The sequence below is a fragment of the Setaria italica genome, chromosome IV (genome assembly GCF_000263155.2).
Source record: "Setaria italica strain Yugu1 chromosome IV, Setaria_italica_v2.0, whole genome shotgun sequence".
NCBI classification, from domain to species: Eukaryota; Viridiplantae; Streptophyta; class Magnoliopsida; order Poales; family Poaceae; genus Setaria; species Setaria italica.
The window spans coordinates 4,019,506-4,037,062 of NC_028453.1; the positions used below are offsets into that span (position 1 = coordinate 4,019,506).

At 46.1% G+C, this 17,557-nt stretch overlaps 2 protein-coding genes and 3 pseudogenes across 2 annotated transcripts; 3 read left to right on the top strand and 2 right to left on the bottom strand.

Moving 5' to 3' along the window:
• Positions 1-290: 290 nt before the first annotated feature.
• Positions 291-2,022, bottom strand: LOC101762021 (transmembrane protein 45A). Its single transcript, XM_004964639.4, has 2 exons — positions 1,380-2,022; positions 291-1,185 (listed from the first exon to the last, which is right to left on the bottom strand). Exons 1-2 carry the CDS (start codon positions 1,715-1,717, stop codon positions 657-659), a joined length of 867 nt encoding a protein of 288 aa, XP_004964696.1. The 5' UTR covers positions 1,718-2,022; the 3' UTR covers positions 291-656.
• A 645-nt stretch (positions 2,023-2,667) lies between these two features.
• LOC101755416 lies at positions 2,668-3,426 on the top strand (annotated as a pseudogene).
• Positions 3,427-4,462: 1,036 nt separating this feature from the next.
• Positions 4,463-6,018, top strand: LOC101762441 (annotated as a pseudogene).
• LOC101756230 lies at positions 5,880-8,417 on the bottom strand (annotated as a pseudogene).
• An 8,264-nt stretch (positions 8,418-16,681) lies between these two features.
• Positions 16,682-17,238, top strand: LOC101756628. The gene is made up of 2 exons (XM_004966627.1): positions 16,682-16,937; positions 17,048-17,238. The coding sequence occupies exons 1-2, from the start codon at positions 16,682-16,684 to the stop codon at positions 17,236-17,238; spliced, it is 447 nt and encodes a 148-aa protein (XP_004966684.1).
• The last annotated feature ends 319 nt before the right edge of the window (positions 17,239-17,557 follow it).

Sequence of the window (17,557 nt, forward strand, 5' to 3'; positions counted from 1 at the left end):
CAATCCTGCCAGATGGGGATGGATGAGGCGACGAATTAGCCCAGTGGCTGCCTCTGTGTTCCTGGGCCTGGGCGTGTCCGATCGAACCAACCAAAATGCTACAGGATGCCATTTCACACGTTGGTCGGCGGACAACGCCACAACGGTGGTCACTGTACCAGGTGGCTTAGCTTGTAAGGTAAACAAACAAACAAACACACTCTGGAAAATGGTGTTTCATGCCTCCATTATATGGTGTGCATTGTGATCGGGGTCATGGATAAAAGGATCTTCTCTTATAAGAGTCTACATTCTGTTTGAAAATTTTCTCGATCAGGAAACTTTTATTTCAATCTTTGCTCCAAACTTACACGGCGCTAAGAACGCATCACACCATGTTTGCACTTGCTACTGACTACTGAGGCCATCACGCAACCAAGCGAGAAACAGAGCTCGACGACCTAGAGGCGTCGGACACCACAACAGATGGTTATAAGTTCTTAGCCTCATCGGTCATCGCCACGAACAACACAAAGGACAACGGGTCTTGAGAACGAAGCAACACAGCTGCCCGGCCACGAAGCGCCGCCGATGAAGCCATCGCATCCTTAATGCCGGTACCCGACCATCACCGGCACAAAAAATTCCTAGAGGAACAACGGCGGCATCGGTCGCCACTAGATCGCGCACTCCTCGGCACGGGCGCCGACGGCGCCGCGGCACTCGAGGGCGGCGACGTGCTCCTCATGCATCGCCGCGAGGTCCGGGTGCCCGTACCTCGCCGCGGCGACGGCGTAGCACCCGAGCACGTAGACGAAGGCGAGGAACACGAGGCCGAACAGCTGCAGGTTGGCCAGCTGCTCGGCGCGCTCCTCGGCGGCGCGGCTGCGGCAGTCCACGCCGCCGCCGTCCGGGCCGCACCCGGCCGGGAGCATGGGCCCGTACAGCGTCAGCGCCGTCTGGTAGAACCACAGCCCCTGCAGCGCGATGAGCACGCCGGCGGCGAGGTCGGCGGGGAAGCTCGCGGGCAGGAGCGCCCCGAGGACGGTGGCGAGGATGCAGAGGCCGATTAGGATGACGAGGAGGTGGTGGTAGTAGCCTTCCAGCCCCGTGTGGGTGGCGGAGTGGTAGGAGAAGAGCAGGAACTCCGATGTGAACGCAGTCGCCGCCAACAGGCACAGCTCGCCGTCGGTCAGTGGTAGGTACCTGCGGCGGTTGCCATTGCAGAGAGCTTATGATGATATTGAGTAAAAGCTCTTGTTATTACGCAACGAAATCAACCACTACCAAATTAGTGCCTCAGTTCAAATTTTGGTGCCACGAGGTTCACACAAAATTTACCAATTTCGGGCTATCTGGAGAACGGCATTCTTGGTGGAGAGTGGAGACTGGAGACATACCTGGTCTTCTGGGAGAGGAGGGCGAGCGCGCCGAAGAGGAAGAACGTGAGGAGCATGCCGCCGTGCTCGAAATAGATGAGGCTGGCCGGTTCGACGCCGCCGCCGCCGCCGCGGCCGGCGAAGATGCCGCCGCCGAGCTCCAGGCACATGTCCAGGAATGCGCCGCCCGCCACGACGTAGAGCTCCAGGAGACGGGGCCCCTTGGAGAGGGGGCTCCACGCGCGGACGCGGAACGCCGGCGGGTCGGCGGCGAAGCGCGCGACGGCGGACCAGACCCGCCACAGTCCCACCGCCAGGAACAGCGTCCCCGGCAGCACGTGGCCGCTGAACGATCCCATCCCGGTGCGCGCGGCGACGGGCTGCTCGGCTCGCCGGGTCGCCGGAGCACGGGAGGGCGGAGCCGCGCGGGGCCAATCGATCGGTCAGAAGCAATGTGCTTCCCCGTCGGCCTCCGGCGCCCGTCGCCTGGAGAAGAGAAGACAGAAGAGGTTGGTGGATAGATCTCGGCGAGGAACCGAGAGGAGCTTGTTTTTACTTTCTTGGTGACAGGAAAGCAAAGCTTTCGGTAGGTAGTGGGTCCAAGCATGCATAGAGACAGGACACCATAACGAATCCAGTAGCTTCTTCCTCCTAGAGGCAATAAGCAAGCAACAATACGCTCTCTTCTCCTCTTTTATAAGTTGGCAAGCACACAGGTCTCACTGTCGGAAAAATCTCCGGCTGTTGACAGTGAGTTGGGCCAGATAGATGTTTTTTGTTCTGAAAAAAAAATTCAGCTAGATGGATGTGGGCAGCGGGCTGTGGCGTCGGTCACTTCGTGCTCACGCTGGTGCTCGTAGTAGTAGGTGGCAGATCACTTTCCTTCAAGTGAGCAAAACGGCCATGAAGACGGATCACAGAACAGAGTAACAGACGAGGATAAACCGGAGATATCCAAGCGGAAACCCAGGCGATGGCCGACGATTCATGGAGGCTGCCGAGCTTAGTGCAAGAGCTGGCGGCCACCGTGCAGGAGCGGGACCGGCTCGGCGGCCAGCTGGCCGGTGCAGAGATGCCGGAGCCAGTCCCCGCCGTCGATCTCTCCCGGCTCTCGGCATCCCACGGCGCCGAGGCCGGGGAGGAAGCCCCCGAGCTCCGATCGGCGCTGCACAGCTGGGGGTTCTTCCGGGTGAGCCTCCCCTATATATAGCTTGGTTTGGTTCCTGTGCTATGTAAAATTTCAGAGTTGTTCCCTGAAACCTGAGAACAATGCAGTGATCTTCTGCACGAGTACACGCTGAAACGCGCGCGTGTTGCCATCCTCAACCAGTTCGGCGACAAGCAGGGCTCCTGCACGTTCGCGAGGTTCAACTACTTACCCTGCCTGCCCGAGGCCTGAGCTCGTGCTCGGCATCAGGCCTCGCTGCGACGTCGGCGTCCTGACGCTGCTCCTCATGGACAGAGACGTCGCCGGCCTGCAGGTCCTCAGGGACGGGGCTTGGCACGGTGTTCCACCCCTGGGCGATGGCTGCGGCTTGCTCGTTAACATTGGCGTCTCTTTGGAGGTATAGAAGACTTCAGTTACATTTCTAGCGATATGGACGTGATGGTGGATTGGTGATCTCTTGATCATGGTCATGGGTGTCGACGTGTCGTCGTCAAATGTGTGATGCGTGCAGGTAATGTCCAATGGGATCTTCAGGAGCCCGGTGCATAGGACGGTGACTAACTCTGAGCAGGAGAGGATCTCGCTGGTCATGTTCTACACTGCGGACCCTGAGAAAGAGATAGAGCCCATGGCTGGAATTTTGGACGAGAAGCAACCGGCACGGTACAAGAGAGTTAAGTGCAGGGACTCGTTGGCTGCGCACCGCGAGTATTTTGCTAGGAGAGGAAGAGTTGTCGAGTCGCTAAAGATCTTGGTAGTGAAGTGAGAAATGTTTAGCAGCTCGCACCTCACAGTGTAACCGTACAACTAGTCGAGTGCCCGTGCGTTGGAGGTCGATCGGCTCGACCGCTCGAGTAGACTGAACCGTTCTATAAACATGACTCCAGTGAATGTACTATGCCGATCCATTATGGAAGTGATGCTGTTATTACACACCATGGTGAGACCCAAATATTCCTTTTTCCCTTGTGGAACATTTATTCCCTCTCCGTGGAATAATGTTTCTTCCCAACTGAACATTTTTTTTGAAACAATATTTTTTCCTTGATGGAACATATTCTTTATCGTCTCCTTGGAACAATTTTTCTTCCTAATAAAAGAATTTCTTTCTTCTAATGTTCCATCATGGAAAAAATGGTTCTATGATGAAGGAAAATAAGAATGTTGGTCTCATCCTGGGTACGTAACAGGACCACTTGTACTCCAACTATTCCAATTTATAGTTCACTCCATCATAAGTCAAATTTCTCTAATTTTAATTAGGTTTAAAGAAAAATATGATAACATCTACGATACCAAATTAATGCATTATCAAGACATATTCCGTATCAATTTATTGACACTAATTTAATATTGTAGACGTTGATGCTTTTTTTATAAACTTGGTTAAAGTTAAATAAATTTGACTTGGGACAAAGCTTAAGTAAACTATAATTTTGAGAGGAGCAAGCAGTAACCAATGCAATATATAATATCCGTGTCATGTGTTGGACAACAGGCTACCACTAAGCAAAAAGGTAGGACTAAGAATTCCATAGCTAGAGCAAACGACAAACTGATGGCTTCAAGGCATATCACCATTTTTCAGCGACCGGGTGACAATCCTAAAGAGTCATTCTTTTTCCATGACGCATCGACCTCCAATTTTCACTTTTCTACTGTTGGGTTTTCTTTTCTAGTAACTCTTTATTTCCCAATCAGATGTATCATTTCTCCTTTTTGTTTTATATTGTCAGTGCTAGTGCTTGGTGTCTGTTCTGTTTATTGATTCCGGCGATGCTGACAAGGACGACGGCAACTTGCTATTAGCATTATCACTGTCAGAAATATGCAGGCGAATTGACTCAAACGAGTGTGGAGTCAAGAATCAAGACTACAATATGACGAGACTGAGCTCAAGGTAGGCGGCAGGCATCCTACAAGTGAGCAAAGAAACCAAAGGATAGGAGGCACGGAACAGAGCAGGCCAAGCGAAGAATCACCCCGACAACACAATGGCTGACGAATCATGGAGGTTGCCGAGCACGGTGCAAGAGCTAGCGGCCACCGTGCAGGAGCCGCCGAGCCGGTACCTGGTTCCGAAGCAGGAGCAGGACCGTCTCAGTGACCAGCTGACCGGTGCAGAGCTGCCGGAGCCCGTCCCGACCATCGACCTCCGCCGGCTGCTGGCGCCCGACGGTGACGACGAGGAAGCCGCCAAGCTGCGCTCGGCACTGCAGAGCTGGGGCTTCTTCCTGGTGAGCCTTTCAGCTTGGCTCTTGAGGTTCTTGCAGTGCAGCTAAGTTTAGCTGTATCTTGCACTTTCACTTTCACTCCATGTAAACTTTTCATGGAGTACTTGCTCTTTCTGTCCAGGTTACTGAACATGGGATCGAGGCCCCTCTGATGGACGCTCTGATCGCCGCGTCACGTGAGTTCTTCCGCAAGCCGCTCGAGGAGAAGCAGGCGTACAGCAACCTGATCGGAGGGAAGCAGTGGCAGCTAGAAGGGTACGGAAACGACCCGGTGAAAACCCAGGATCAGATCCTGGACTGGTGCGACCGGTTGCACCTTCGCGTTGAGCCCGAAGACGAGAGGAACCTCGACCGCTGGCCAGGCCATCCTGAATCTTTCAGGTAAAAACTGAAGCCGAAGAATTTCAGAACCAAACTACTTTCCTAAGCGGAACTTGGTTCAACTGAATTGCAGGGGTCTGCTGCACGAGTACACGGTGAGCTGCAAGCCGGTGAAGGACGGGATCCTCCGGGCGATGGCCAGGCTCCTGGAGCTCGACGACGGCGACGCCATCCTCAACCAGTTCGGCGACAAGGGCTCCACGTACGCCAGGTTCAACTACTACCCGGCCTGTCCCCGGCCCGAGCTGTGCTCGGCATCCGGCCGCACTCCGACGTCTGCGTCCTCACGCTGCTCCTCATGGACGAGAACGTCGCCGGCCTGCAGGTCCTCCGCGACGGCACCTGGTACAGCGTCCCGCCGGTGAGCGACCGCACCTTGCTGGTTAACGTCGGCGTCTCCTTGGAGGTAGCATCTCTGAACCTCTGCGATGTGCAAGCAGATTGGAGTTATTGATTGTTTTGTGTTGGCTGCTGGTGATCGATGGATGCAGATAATGTCGAACGGGATCTTCAGGGGCCCGGTGCACAGGGTGGTGACGAACTCGGAGAAGGAGAGGATGTCGCTGGCCATGTTCTACGCTACTGATCTCGAGAAGGAGATCGAGCCGATTGTGGAGCTGTTGGACGAGGAGCAGCCGGCACGGTACAAGAAGATCAAGTGCAGGGATTTTGTGGCGGCTCACTACGAGTACTTCTCCAAAAGGGAAAGGGTTATCGATCGACTTCGGCTCCTTTTACAATGAAACGAGTGAGGATATCATGCCTCGCTTAGATCTTCATAGAATCGATTACTCTGGTGCCTCGGGCAAAATGTTCATAGAACCCAGCCATGTAGTCCATAGTTTTCACTTCCTTGTATTTGGCCGGCTGCTTGTCATGTAACAACAGATCAGCAGCTGGCTTAATCTCGTGTTCGGAATCAAGAGCATAGAACATGGCCAGTGAGATCCTCTCTTTAGCAGTATCTGCCACAACCCTGTGCACTGTGCTCTTGAAGATCCCATTGCTCATCACCTGCATCAGTGGAAAAGGAATAATGATGATCAGTTCAACGAATTATAGGAACTGGGTCTCTTCTTGCATTCTCAAGGAAAAAAAAACTTAGATACCTCCATGAAGTCTCCAATATTGATCAGCATGGAGTGGGGCTTGGTTGGAACATTGTACCAGACGCCATCTCTGAGAACTTGCAGCGCACAAAGATGGCTGTCCACGAGGAGAGTTGCGAGGACGCCGTCGTCGGAGTGAGGCTTGAAGCCAAGGACAAGATCGGGTCTCGGACAGGGAAGGTAGTGGTTGATTCTAACAGTTACAGGTGCCTTGTTGCTGAACGTGTTAAGGAAGTAACCGTCGTCAAGCTCCAGGAGCCTGGCCATCGCCCGAAGAATGGTGCATTTCATTTTCTTGCTTTTCAACGTGTACTCCAGTAGAACATCCCTGCAGAAAGCCTCAAATCGATTGATTAGTAATTCAGTAATACGCAAAATTCATTCACAACCAAGCAAGCAAAAAAAAAAGAAGCGTTTTCAAAAGATTGCATTGCAACTTGCAAAGTATTGACCTGAAATGTTCTGGATGTCTGGGCCATTTGGCGAGGTTTCTCTCATCCTGTGGCTCTACCTTGAGATTGAGTCGATCAGACCAGTCCAGGACCTGATCTTGGGCTTTGACCTGGTCATTTCCATAGCCTTCCACCTGGAAACGCTTACCGTCTACCAGGTTGCTGCATTTCTGTTTCTTCTCGAGTGGCTGTTGAAAAAATTCTCTCGATGTCATCCATCAAAGAGGCTTCTATGCCAAGGTTAGCAACCTGAATAAATAGATTAAAGATGCTAATGTTAACTACGCCCGGCGTTTGGAATAAGGTTTATTTTGTTTTATGATTGTTAGCCTTTGACCAAAAATTATTCTGCTAATGCATAATTTTGTGGTACAAATTTGATGCTATTAGATTTGTCTTAAAAATACTTTCTAAAGAGGATATTTTGTATCGCATAGATAAAATATTAATAGGTTAATGGATGGTTAAAAAAAATAAAGCTTGTCCGAACAAGCAAAATATGACGTGTAAATAGTATTAAGTTACCAAAATTGCAGCATACAAAGTGTATAAGATAAGTATACAGATATTATAAAGGAGAATACATTTGATAGGTATAGTTCTAGTTTCTAGAGGCACATAGAAACGAATACATTCCATTGTAACTTGTAAAGATAAAAGGTTTTTGCTAAGGTGCTCCGAAGTGAATGTGTATTGTAGATCTAATACCACATTACCTCCGGTAATAGATTTAATATTTATTTTATATTATTTAAACCTAAAATAGGGAAAATATCTTCCTATTAGATCTATTTTCATGCATGATTGTATCAGATCTAATCTCTATTATTATTCCTCTCACGTGAACATGACTGGCCTTTCTCATGAGCAGATGTAATATTTTTTTTACCCTCTTATACGTGAACATGCATGGAAATTACTCATGAGTCATGACACGAATTTGTTAAAAAAATAACGTGACATGAGCCTCTATGAGTGACATGAAATTGTTCAAAAGAAAGTAAAAAAAAAGTGACATGGGCGGCCTCCATGTGACATGAAATTGTTCAAAAGAAAGTAAAAAAAAAGAACGTGATAGGTGACACTTTTAGAGGAAAATAATGAGGATCTTTTTTCCTCTCGTTAGTCTGCCTGCCAATGAGTCTGCATGCTGACGATTACCGAGATTTACCTTTTTTTCAGATTATTTTATTTAGTTAAATGTTTTATCTATTTTAAAAATTGGTGATTGTGATTCATTCAAACTCTTACATCCTAGGAGGTAATCGGAGTACTTTAGCATTACCCAAGATAAAAACATATGCTACATCCATTCCTTTTTATAACGTGTAGTTTGACCATCAATAACCGGCGCTAATGGTTGTGATACTGTTGGGTTCGTGTTTGCAAGCATCTGCTATGATTGTGATTGTGATTCTTGGGGTTTCATTAGTTATAAGCTAAAGCTTACCAGGAATAGCCCCCAGCTCTGAAGCGCCGACCGCAGCTTGGCGGCCTCATCGGCGCCCTCGGCTCCGCACGAGAGTAGCCGGCGCAGGTCAATCACGGGTACAGGTTCTGGCATGTCCGCCGCTGCGCCGACGAGCGCTCCACCGCCGGCAAGGCCCGGACGGTCGTGCTCGTGCCGCACGTACCGGCTCGGCGGCTCGCGCAGCGCGATCCAGCTCATGCACCAGCGTTGGAACCCTTCATGCCTCCTCGGCTGCTGCTGCCATCGGCGCTTTCACAGTTGGGGGGTGCATCAGATACGCTGCATGGCTGCTCGTTAAATACACCACCTGACTCTTAGCAGCTGTCCGTTGCCAGAAGAAGAACAGGACCCGTGCAACCTCCAGTTGGGCTTCACCGGAGTGCAAGGCCAAGAAAGCTAATGTGCGTCTCGCTGGCAATGAATGGACCCGTGGCTAAACTACAGCCCATGTAACAGAACAGCTTATATGCTAGGAGCAGAGAGGAGAGGGTCATCAATATTATAAACATCAACTTTTTCCTTCAAGCTAAACCTTCCTTTGCCTATTCCTCAACCTGCTCTCCGATCCTTGCTCCAATTCTTCTATTCTCCTTCCCCGCTACCTTTCTCCGGTATCATCTCGCTCCTGGAGTCAGCGTCCGCGCACCCATCTGCCGGATCACACATCGACAGGCCCGCTGGCCACCGTGACGACAAGTGTAACCGGGAGGATGGATGTGGGTCTGTGACGACTCTTGTTCATCCCCCGGTCAAGGGTGCGTTACCGAATCCTTCTCACTACCACTCCGTTCATTCTCGCATAATTTACCTAGTAATGGTACTCGTATGGGGGTGTCAGGTGTGGATGGTACTGGAAAATTACCCAAACTTCCTTTTCCTATGTTCGATGGGGATAATCCTAGGCATTGAATTCGTAGAGTGGAGAATTATTTTGATCTGTATGGCGTAGAGCGACATAGGTGGATCAAGTTGGCTACTATGAATTTCTCTCCTACTGCGGCACGATGGTTGCCCTTAGTAGAGAAGAAACTTCAGTTCTTAGAGAGGAATTTCGCAAGTTGTTGCTAGATCACTTTGGCCGCGAACATCATGAACTGTTGGTTCACCAGTTACTTAATATCAGACAAACTGGCCAAGTTTCCGAGTATATTGATTGTTTTGCATCCTCGTAGATTAATTGATTGCTTACGATAGTCCTTCAGATCCCCTGTACTATATTATGCACTTTATCGATGGATTGCGTGAAGATCTTTGACCAGCTATCCTTATTCAGTGCCCTACTAGCCTGGATACTGCTTTCGTGCTTGCTCAATTGCAGGAAGAGGTGGCTCCATTGGGGAAGTGCAAGGAATTCAGGAAGCCTAATGGTTCATTCCAATACCATCAAGGTGTTTCAAATTCTTGGCCGCTGTCGTCCCCACCAAAACTAGACAAGATTGTGGCAGTGCAACCTGAAGATCGCCATTCCATGGACGCCGCTTGAGCCTGTTCTTCTCATGAGCGTCTCTCAGCATTATACGCTCATCGGCGTGCTCAAGGGCTATGCTAGCGATGTGCTGAGAAGTGGTCTAAAGATCATAAATGTGCCGACAAGATTCAGTTACATGCACTGCAAGAAGTTCTGGAGATGTTCCAGCCTGCTGATAATACAGAATTGGGTGATATTGCTGGCAGTCAGTGTGATGATCAGGTATTCCTTACTCTGTCAGTGGCTGCTATTTCTGGTACTCCAACACCAAAGACTATGTGCTTGATGGGTACTCTACAGGGCCACACAATCAGAATTCTGGTAGATTTTGGGAGTTCATGTACTTTTATCAATGAGTCTCTTGCTGCACAACTTCAGGGATGTGTTCCAGTGATGAACCCATTGAGAGTGCAAGTAGCAAATGGTGATATGCTTAATTGTGCTTCACACATACCAGATGCCTTATGATCTGTTGATTGGTTATGATTTTCATTCTGACTTAAAGCTGTTGTCATTATCCTCTTATGATATGGTATTGGGTCTGGATTGGCTAGAGAGATTTAGTCCTATGGAAGTACATTGGCGTCAGAAATGGATGGTCATTCCCTATAATGGTGCTACTGCTGTTCTGTATGGTATAATGCCTCAATTAATAGAAGGGACAATTATTCTAGTCTGTTCATTGGAAATTGTGGCAAGTGATGAGGTGGTTGTTTCCGTTCCACCAGAAATTCAACAGCTGATTGAAGAGTACGTTGTTCTGTTTGAAGTACCTACTGAACTTCCTCCTGCTAGATCTTGTGACCACACTATACCTGTTGAGGCTGGGGTAGCACCTGTGCAAATCAGGCCATACATGTATGCTTCTGCTCTTAAAGATGAAATAGAGCTGTAAATCAAAGACATGCTCAAGAATGGCTTGATTCAGAAGAGCAACAATCCTTTTTCATCTTCAGTCTTGTTGGTTAAGAAGAAGGATAATACGTGGTATTTTTGTGTGGATTATAGACACCTTAATACAATTATGATCAAGGGGAAGTACCCTGTACCAATCATTGATGAGTTCTTAGATGAATTGTCTTCTGCTAGCTGGTTCACCTGCCTTGATTTGAGGGCTAGTTTTCATCAGTCTTACTGGAGCACCAGGTACTTTTCAAGGAGCCATGAATACTAACTTGGCTCCCTCTCTATCTCAGGAAGTTTGTATTGGTATTCTTTGATGACATTCTTCTATACAACAAAACATTAGAAGAACACACATCTCACATTAAGCTAGTGTTTGAGATGTTAGCCAAGGATCAGTGGAAAATTAAGCTTTCTAAGTGCTCTTTTGCTTAAAGGAAAATTAATTATTTGGGCCATGTGATCAGTGAACAAGGTGTTGGTACATATCCCAAGAAGATTTCAGCTATTTCCCAATGGCCATCAGCACATAATGCTAAAGATTTCAGAAGTTTTCTAGGTTTAGCTGGGTATTACATGAAGCTTATGAGATACTTCGGAGTAATTAGTAAGCCTCTAACTGAATTGCTTAAGAAAAATACAATGTTTGTGTGGACTGGTAAACATGAGAAGTCATTCTCTGCGCTTAAGAAGGCTTTATCTACTCCAGTACTTGCTCTTCCCGACTTCTCCAAAGTATTCAGTATTAAAACTGATGCTAGTGGTTATGGTGTGGGAGCTGTATTAATGCAAGATGGTCATCCTTTGGCTTACCTCAGTAAAGCGTTGGGCCCTAGATACAGGGGGTTGTCTACATATGAGAAGGAATATTTGGCTATTCTATTGGCTGTACAACAATGGCGGCAATACCTTCAACATGGTGAGTTCATAATCTACACTGACTAGCGTAGTTTGTCTCAGTTAATTGAACAACGCCTTCATACTCAGTGGCAACAAAAAGTTTTTACTAAGTTACTTGGACTGCAATATAGAGTAGTCTATAAGAAGGGTGTCGATAATCGTGTGGCTGATGCCCTCTCTAGACTCTCAGTGTGTAGCAATATCATCTTGTACTCAATGGGTGACTGAAGTGGTATCTGGCTACCTTAATGATGAGGCAACTCAAGTGATATTGTCTAAACTCATGATTGACTATGTTGTAGCAAATTTCACCTTACAAAATGGGTTGTTAAGATACAAGTCCAAAATTTGGATTGGGTTCAATCCAATATTGCAACATAAATTATTGCATCATTGTCATGCTAGTCCTTTGGGTGGTTATTTTGGTATTCCAGTAAGATATATGAGGATGAAAAAGTTGTTTGCCTGTAAAGGTATGAAGACTGATGTTCATCAGTTTGTTAAGCATTGCATCACCTGCTAGCAAGCCAAACCTGATAGGTCAAAGCTCCCAGGTTTGCTGCAGCCTTTGCCCGTACCTTCTTCTGCTTGGTAGATGATTTCTCTTGATTTTGTGGAAGGTTTGCCCAAATCTGGTCATGCTAATTGCATTCTAGTAGTGGTTGATTCCTTTACCAAATATGGCTATTTTCTTCCATTACTACACCCTTTTACGGCCGCTTCAGTGGCTAAGGTCTTCTTTCATGAGGTGTATAAATTGCATGGCCTGCCTATAACTCTTATATCCGATAGGGACAAGATCTTTACAAGAAAGTTGTGGAAAGAGTTGTTTGGACTTTCTAGAGTAGAGTTGGCAATGAGTTTAAGTTATCATCCTCAATCAAACGGGCAAACTGAGCACCTTAATCAAACCATGGAAACGTTTCTCCGCTGCTTTGCCAATGCCTGCCCTTCCAAATGGATTCACTGGATTTCATTGGCAGAATTTTGGTACAATACTTCCAATCATTCTTCTATTGAGCGTACGCCTTTTGAAGCTCTGTACGGGTATGAACCCAAGCACTTTGGTATTTCAGTGGTGGATTCTGTCTCTGTCCCTGATCTTGCAACTTGGTTGAATGAACATCGCACAATGACTGAATTGATAAAACAACATCTCCTTCATGCAAAGCAGCGAATGAAGAAGCAACCTGATCAGCACCGCACTGAACGACAGTTCGAGATTGGTGAGCAAGTATTCCTCAAACTTCAGCCTTATATTCAGTCATCCTTGGCTCCTCGTTCCAATCAAAAGCTGGCTTTCAAGTATTTTGGTCCATTCAAAGTGAATAGTAAAGTGGGCAAAGTTGCTTATCATCTGGAACTACCTCAGGAGTGTGCTATACATCCAGTCTTCCATGTATCCCAACTGAAGAAGGCAGTGTTACCTCCACAACAGGTAGCTGCATTATTATTTCCTACTAATATTGAGTTTCATCGTGTCCCTAAGTCTATCCTGCAGCGTCACCTGGGCAATAGTGGGGATCATCAAGTGCCACAGGTGTTGGTCCACTGGTTTAATTGGCTAGTATCAATGGCTACTTGGGAAGACGAGGAAGATTTGAAGCGTCATTTTCCTTGTGTGCCTGCTTGGGGACAAGCGGCATTTCAAGAAGGGAAGATTGTTAGCAACTGTCCGTTGCCAGAAGAAGAACAAGACCCCGTGCAACCTCCAGTTGGGCTTCACCAGAGTGCAAGGCCCAAGAAAGCTAATGTGTGTCTCGTTGGCAATGAATGGGCCTGTGGCTAAACTACAACCCATGTAATAGGATAGCTTATATGCTAGGGAGCAGAGAGGAGATGATCATCAATATTGTAAACATCAACTTTTCCTTCAACCTAAACCTTCCTCTGCCTGTTCCTCAACCTGCTCTCCGATCCTTGCTCCAGTTCTTCTATTGTCCTTCCCCACTACCCTTCTCAGCTAACACTAACCATGTTGGCATTCCTTGCTTCACCCGTAATGGTGCGCCCATACCCAAAAAAGAGCCCGTAATGGCATTCCTTGCTTCACATATCACGGTGGAAGTCGTGGAGTTTTCTTGAAGACATCAAAGATGCGAATTGAGTAGTAAATGTGCATTTGTGAGTGTGTTTGGTTGCCTGTACAAGCGGTTGGTACGAAAAGAAAAAAAATGTTTACTCCCTCCGTCCCGCAAAGCGTGTCCTTTTAGAAAATTTGAGACACAATAGCAGTGGTGAGAAATGTCTATGTTGCCCCTAATAACTAATACTAATTGTAATTGAAAATCGTGTTGTTTGTTTAGTTTTCTAGATCCTAAATAAATGCACGTGCATTGGAACTCGAAAAATAACATCAATTGATCATTTGATTGGCTCTACGCTCTTCTCCATACGCTTTTTATTATTGGTGTGAGTGTTTCTTTAATTAGATAAGATTTACTAGGAGGTAAAGAAACTCTTTGTGAGACATTCTTTGTAGGATGGAGTGAGTATGCGCTTGACACAACACACTTGAAAAATCAGGATATATATGTCTGTTGAGTGCTAGTAAATTACATTCGGTAAAAGTGATTTTAGTGGTTCAATATAATGACAACATATCTAATGACACTATCGTTGTTTGCTAGTATATAAGGGCATACTCTTATTAAGCCAAAAATAGTAGAGTTGAGTGATCATTCACCTTAACTGAAGATCAAATAGAGGTGTTGAAGATATTACAAATTAACAAGAACACAACAAGAGCCAAGACATCAAAGGAAAGGAATAGATCGAAGCCGAGATGAAAAAGATTGAACTAGACTTTTCGCATGAATTTGAATTGGATAAAATTAAAATTCATATGTACTCAATATTTCATGCTCAGGTTGTATAGATCTTTGGAAGCTTTCCAACGCATCTAAGATCATCAAAATCTGAATCCGGATAAAAAAAATTCATGACCAAAATATGAAAGCTAAAAAAATGAACTCACATAAAGGTCCGTTGAGCACACTAGAGTATCCAGTGATAGCATCGGAAATTCCGGTGTTCAGGTGAATTTTTTCACTAGAGTTTGTTTTTCCCCCAAGAGGATCTTTCGGTAGAGGTTTCAACCCACTGGAAGCTCCGGTGCAATTACACCGGATATTAGCAGCGGTGTTATGCTGAGGGTTGAAAAATGCTTCGCTTGGCATGTTTGCACTTACACGATGATTTGGTGAGGAGCTCTTTTACGGTATACAATACTACTACTTAGTAGTATATATAAGATCTAACCATTCATGGCTATGGACGATTTACTAATTACTATGTGTGAAAAGTGATATTTTAAATGGAATGTCCTTTTCAATTTTATGCTAGTGTCAAAAATAAATTTTTAGTGATATCATCTATGTTCTGTTACCATGATACCTTTATACTACTTATACTACTTATGTATACTAGCCATACCACAGGTGAAGGTTTAAGTAGTATTCAATTAATCTTGACCATTGGATGTTTGTATACTGGTCCTTTTCGATCATTAGTATAGCTTCGTATTGTGTACCGTAAAAGAGTTCTCGCTGAACATGGGTGAGTCCAGTGAAAGCATCCTGTGATATTGCCACTTGCCATGATCTCGTGAGTTGAAAAGGTTGTGCATTCAATTTGAAGTTGAAGTATTTCGTGTGTAACATGTTGAGATCCAATTGGATGGCAAAATAGTGGTTACTCGAGAATTCATAATTAGGTCGCCCGTGCACTTGCAATATGATACTATATTACTTATCGCCTTATTAGTGGAGAAAAAATTGGGTTACCGAATTGGTAGTTTATTTAGTGACGCATAGTCCTAAGTTCAAAATACGCTTTAAGTAGAGGGATTGCAACCAAACTAAGTATGCATCTTGACTTATATGAGAGATTTAAATTTTGAACTGCAGATAATTTGGAATTGTAGTTCATCCACGAAGTCTCCTATAGATGTTAATCACTAGATACAACAATTTTGATACTTTGGATTTATCGATATAGAAAATATATAATATTTTAATCATAAATCAATTAAAAATGTTCAAAATATAGAAAATATATAATATTTTGAAACTGCTATTGCAATCTAACCATACCATTTTTTAAAATATAATTCGAAATATTCACGTAGATATTGGTGGTCTTAACTAAAACGGGTTGATTGCACACATCCTAAAATGTCAATTATTTGAACATTAGAGTGAGCAGAGAACATTGCACGATGAGACATGAAGTACTTACAACCTCTTTTCCTTTCCTGGATTTTTTCCGAGTAAATTTTCCTTGAAAATTTAATATGAGTTTTACACTCTTTATTTCCTTTTTGCTATTAATTCTTCCGCTACCTCCATTTTCGTTTGCCAATACTGTTAGTTAGGTCGTATCAGATTGAACATAAAGCATGCCTATTTTTTCTTAAAAAAAATACCAATAGCCTGAAAGGGAGAATATCATCTCCTTTGTTGATACTGCTTGATACTTTGATAGACATCAATGTCCAGCTATATCACTCAAGGCTTTCCATGCGCTATTGGGTAATTGGTCAAACATGGAGCATGGGCTTAGACCTAGTGTTTGGATATCATGTGCTAAACTTTAGCCGTGTCACATCGGATATTCGGATGTTAATTAGGAGAACTAGACATGAGCTAATTATAAAACTAATTATAGAACCCCTAGGCTAATTCGTGAGACGAATCTATTAAGCCTAATTAATCCATCATTAGCAAATGGTTACTGTAGCATCACATTGTCAAATCATGAATTAATTAGGCTTAATAGATTCGTCTCGCGAATTAGACTCCATCTATGCAATTAGTTCTGTAATTAGCCTATATTTAATACTCCTAATTAGTATCCAAACATCCAATGTGATAGGTGCTAAACTTTAGCACGTGGGAGCCAAACAGACCCAATTTCATAAAAGTTTCATGAGTATTAAATTTGTTGCCACATCAGCAAAATTGCTGACTTAGCATGGTCATTATGAGGGGGAGTTCCATTAGAAAAGAGAGAAGTTTCATCCCCATGATACTTAACTAGTACAATTACCACCAAGTTTCCAATCTTATAACTGTGCTATGAAACTATACATTGAGACTGACTGTCACATCTCCTAGAAAAATGGAGCAAAGTGCCATCCGAATTCCATACAGAAGAAAGAAAAGGCCAAAACGGGATAACCGATAAGGGTGGCAGTGAGCTCAAGACCGAGTGAATTGATCACTAGCAAACCAACCATGGCCGACGAACAACCTTGGAAGATACCGCCGATCGTGCAGGAGCTGGCCGCCGGCGTGCATGAGCCACCGAGAAGGTACTTGGTACGCGAGCAAGACCGTCCGGCCATGGCCGGCGTCACGATGTCCGAGCCCATCCCTATCGTTGACCTCAGCCGGCTGTCGCCCGCTCCCTCTGACGACCACGGCGCCGACGAGGCCGCCAAGCTGCGATCCGCCCTGCAGAACTGGGGCTTCTTCCTGGTCAATTTCTCCGGTCCAATTCTGGGGCAGCTTTCCATAACATGACCTGATCCAACCATGCTCATATTCAAATCTGGAGTTCTGGACTCTGATCCTTCCACCTTGGGCATGGGATCGATCCAGGTTTACTTGCCGAAATGATGAAGCCGACGAGGCAATTCTACAACCTCCCGCGTGAAGAGAATAAGAGGCACTCCAACCTGGTCAACGGCAAGGAGTTCAGGCTCCAAGGGTACGGCGGCGACATGATGGTGGCAGAGGACCAGGTCCTTCATGTAAAGCTGTTCCATGGAACATGGCACGGCTCCGTTTGAAACGCGTCCACTTTTGATGCTCCATGGCCGAATGAACACCATGCAAGACTCGCGAGCTCGCCGGCGGAGCCGCGCCGCGAAATGACGGCAGAGCGTTGAAGCCTCTTGCAAAGCGTTCGCATCGGACGCCTCTTGCTTAATCGTGACCGTGGGATCTCGATTGGACGGACGCTAGGTACCCAGGGGTGTAAATGAAATACCGTCCACCCCCTGGCCGTCGCCAACGGCGGCGCGCGAGGCTGGGGAGAGGGTATTCGCCGTCAAATCGACGCTGATAGCCCTGGCCTGGAAGGGGAGAGAGCCCCAAGGGGTATTTAAG

Bases quoted from the DNA above. Each gene is read 5' to 3' on its own strand.
- LOC101762021 (XM_004964639.4), bottom strand. From the start codon at position 1,717: ATGGGATCGTTCAGCGGCCACGTGCTGCCGGGGACGCTGTTCCTGGCG. The intron at 1,186-1,379 runs GTATGTCTCCAG...CAACCGCCGCAG, and splicing joins CTCCTCTCCCAGAAGACCAG to GTACCTACCACTGACCGACG.
- LOC101756628 (XM_004966627.1), top strand. From the start codon at position 16,682: ATGGCCGACGAACAACCTTGGAAGATACCGCCGATCGTGCAGGAGCTG. The intron at 16,938-17,047 runs GTCCAATTCTGG...GGATCGATCCAG, and splicing joins CTTCCTGGTCAATTTCTCCG to GTTTACTTGCCGAAATGATG.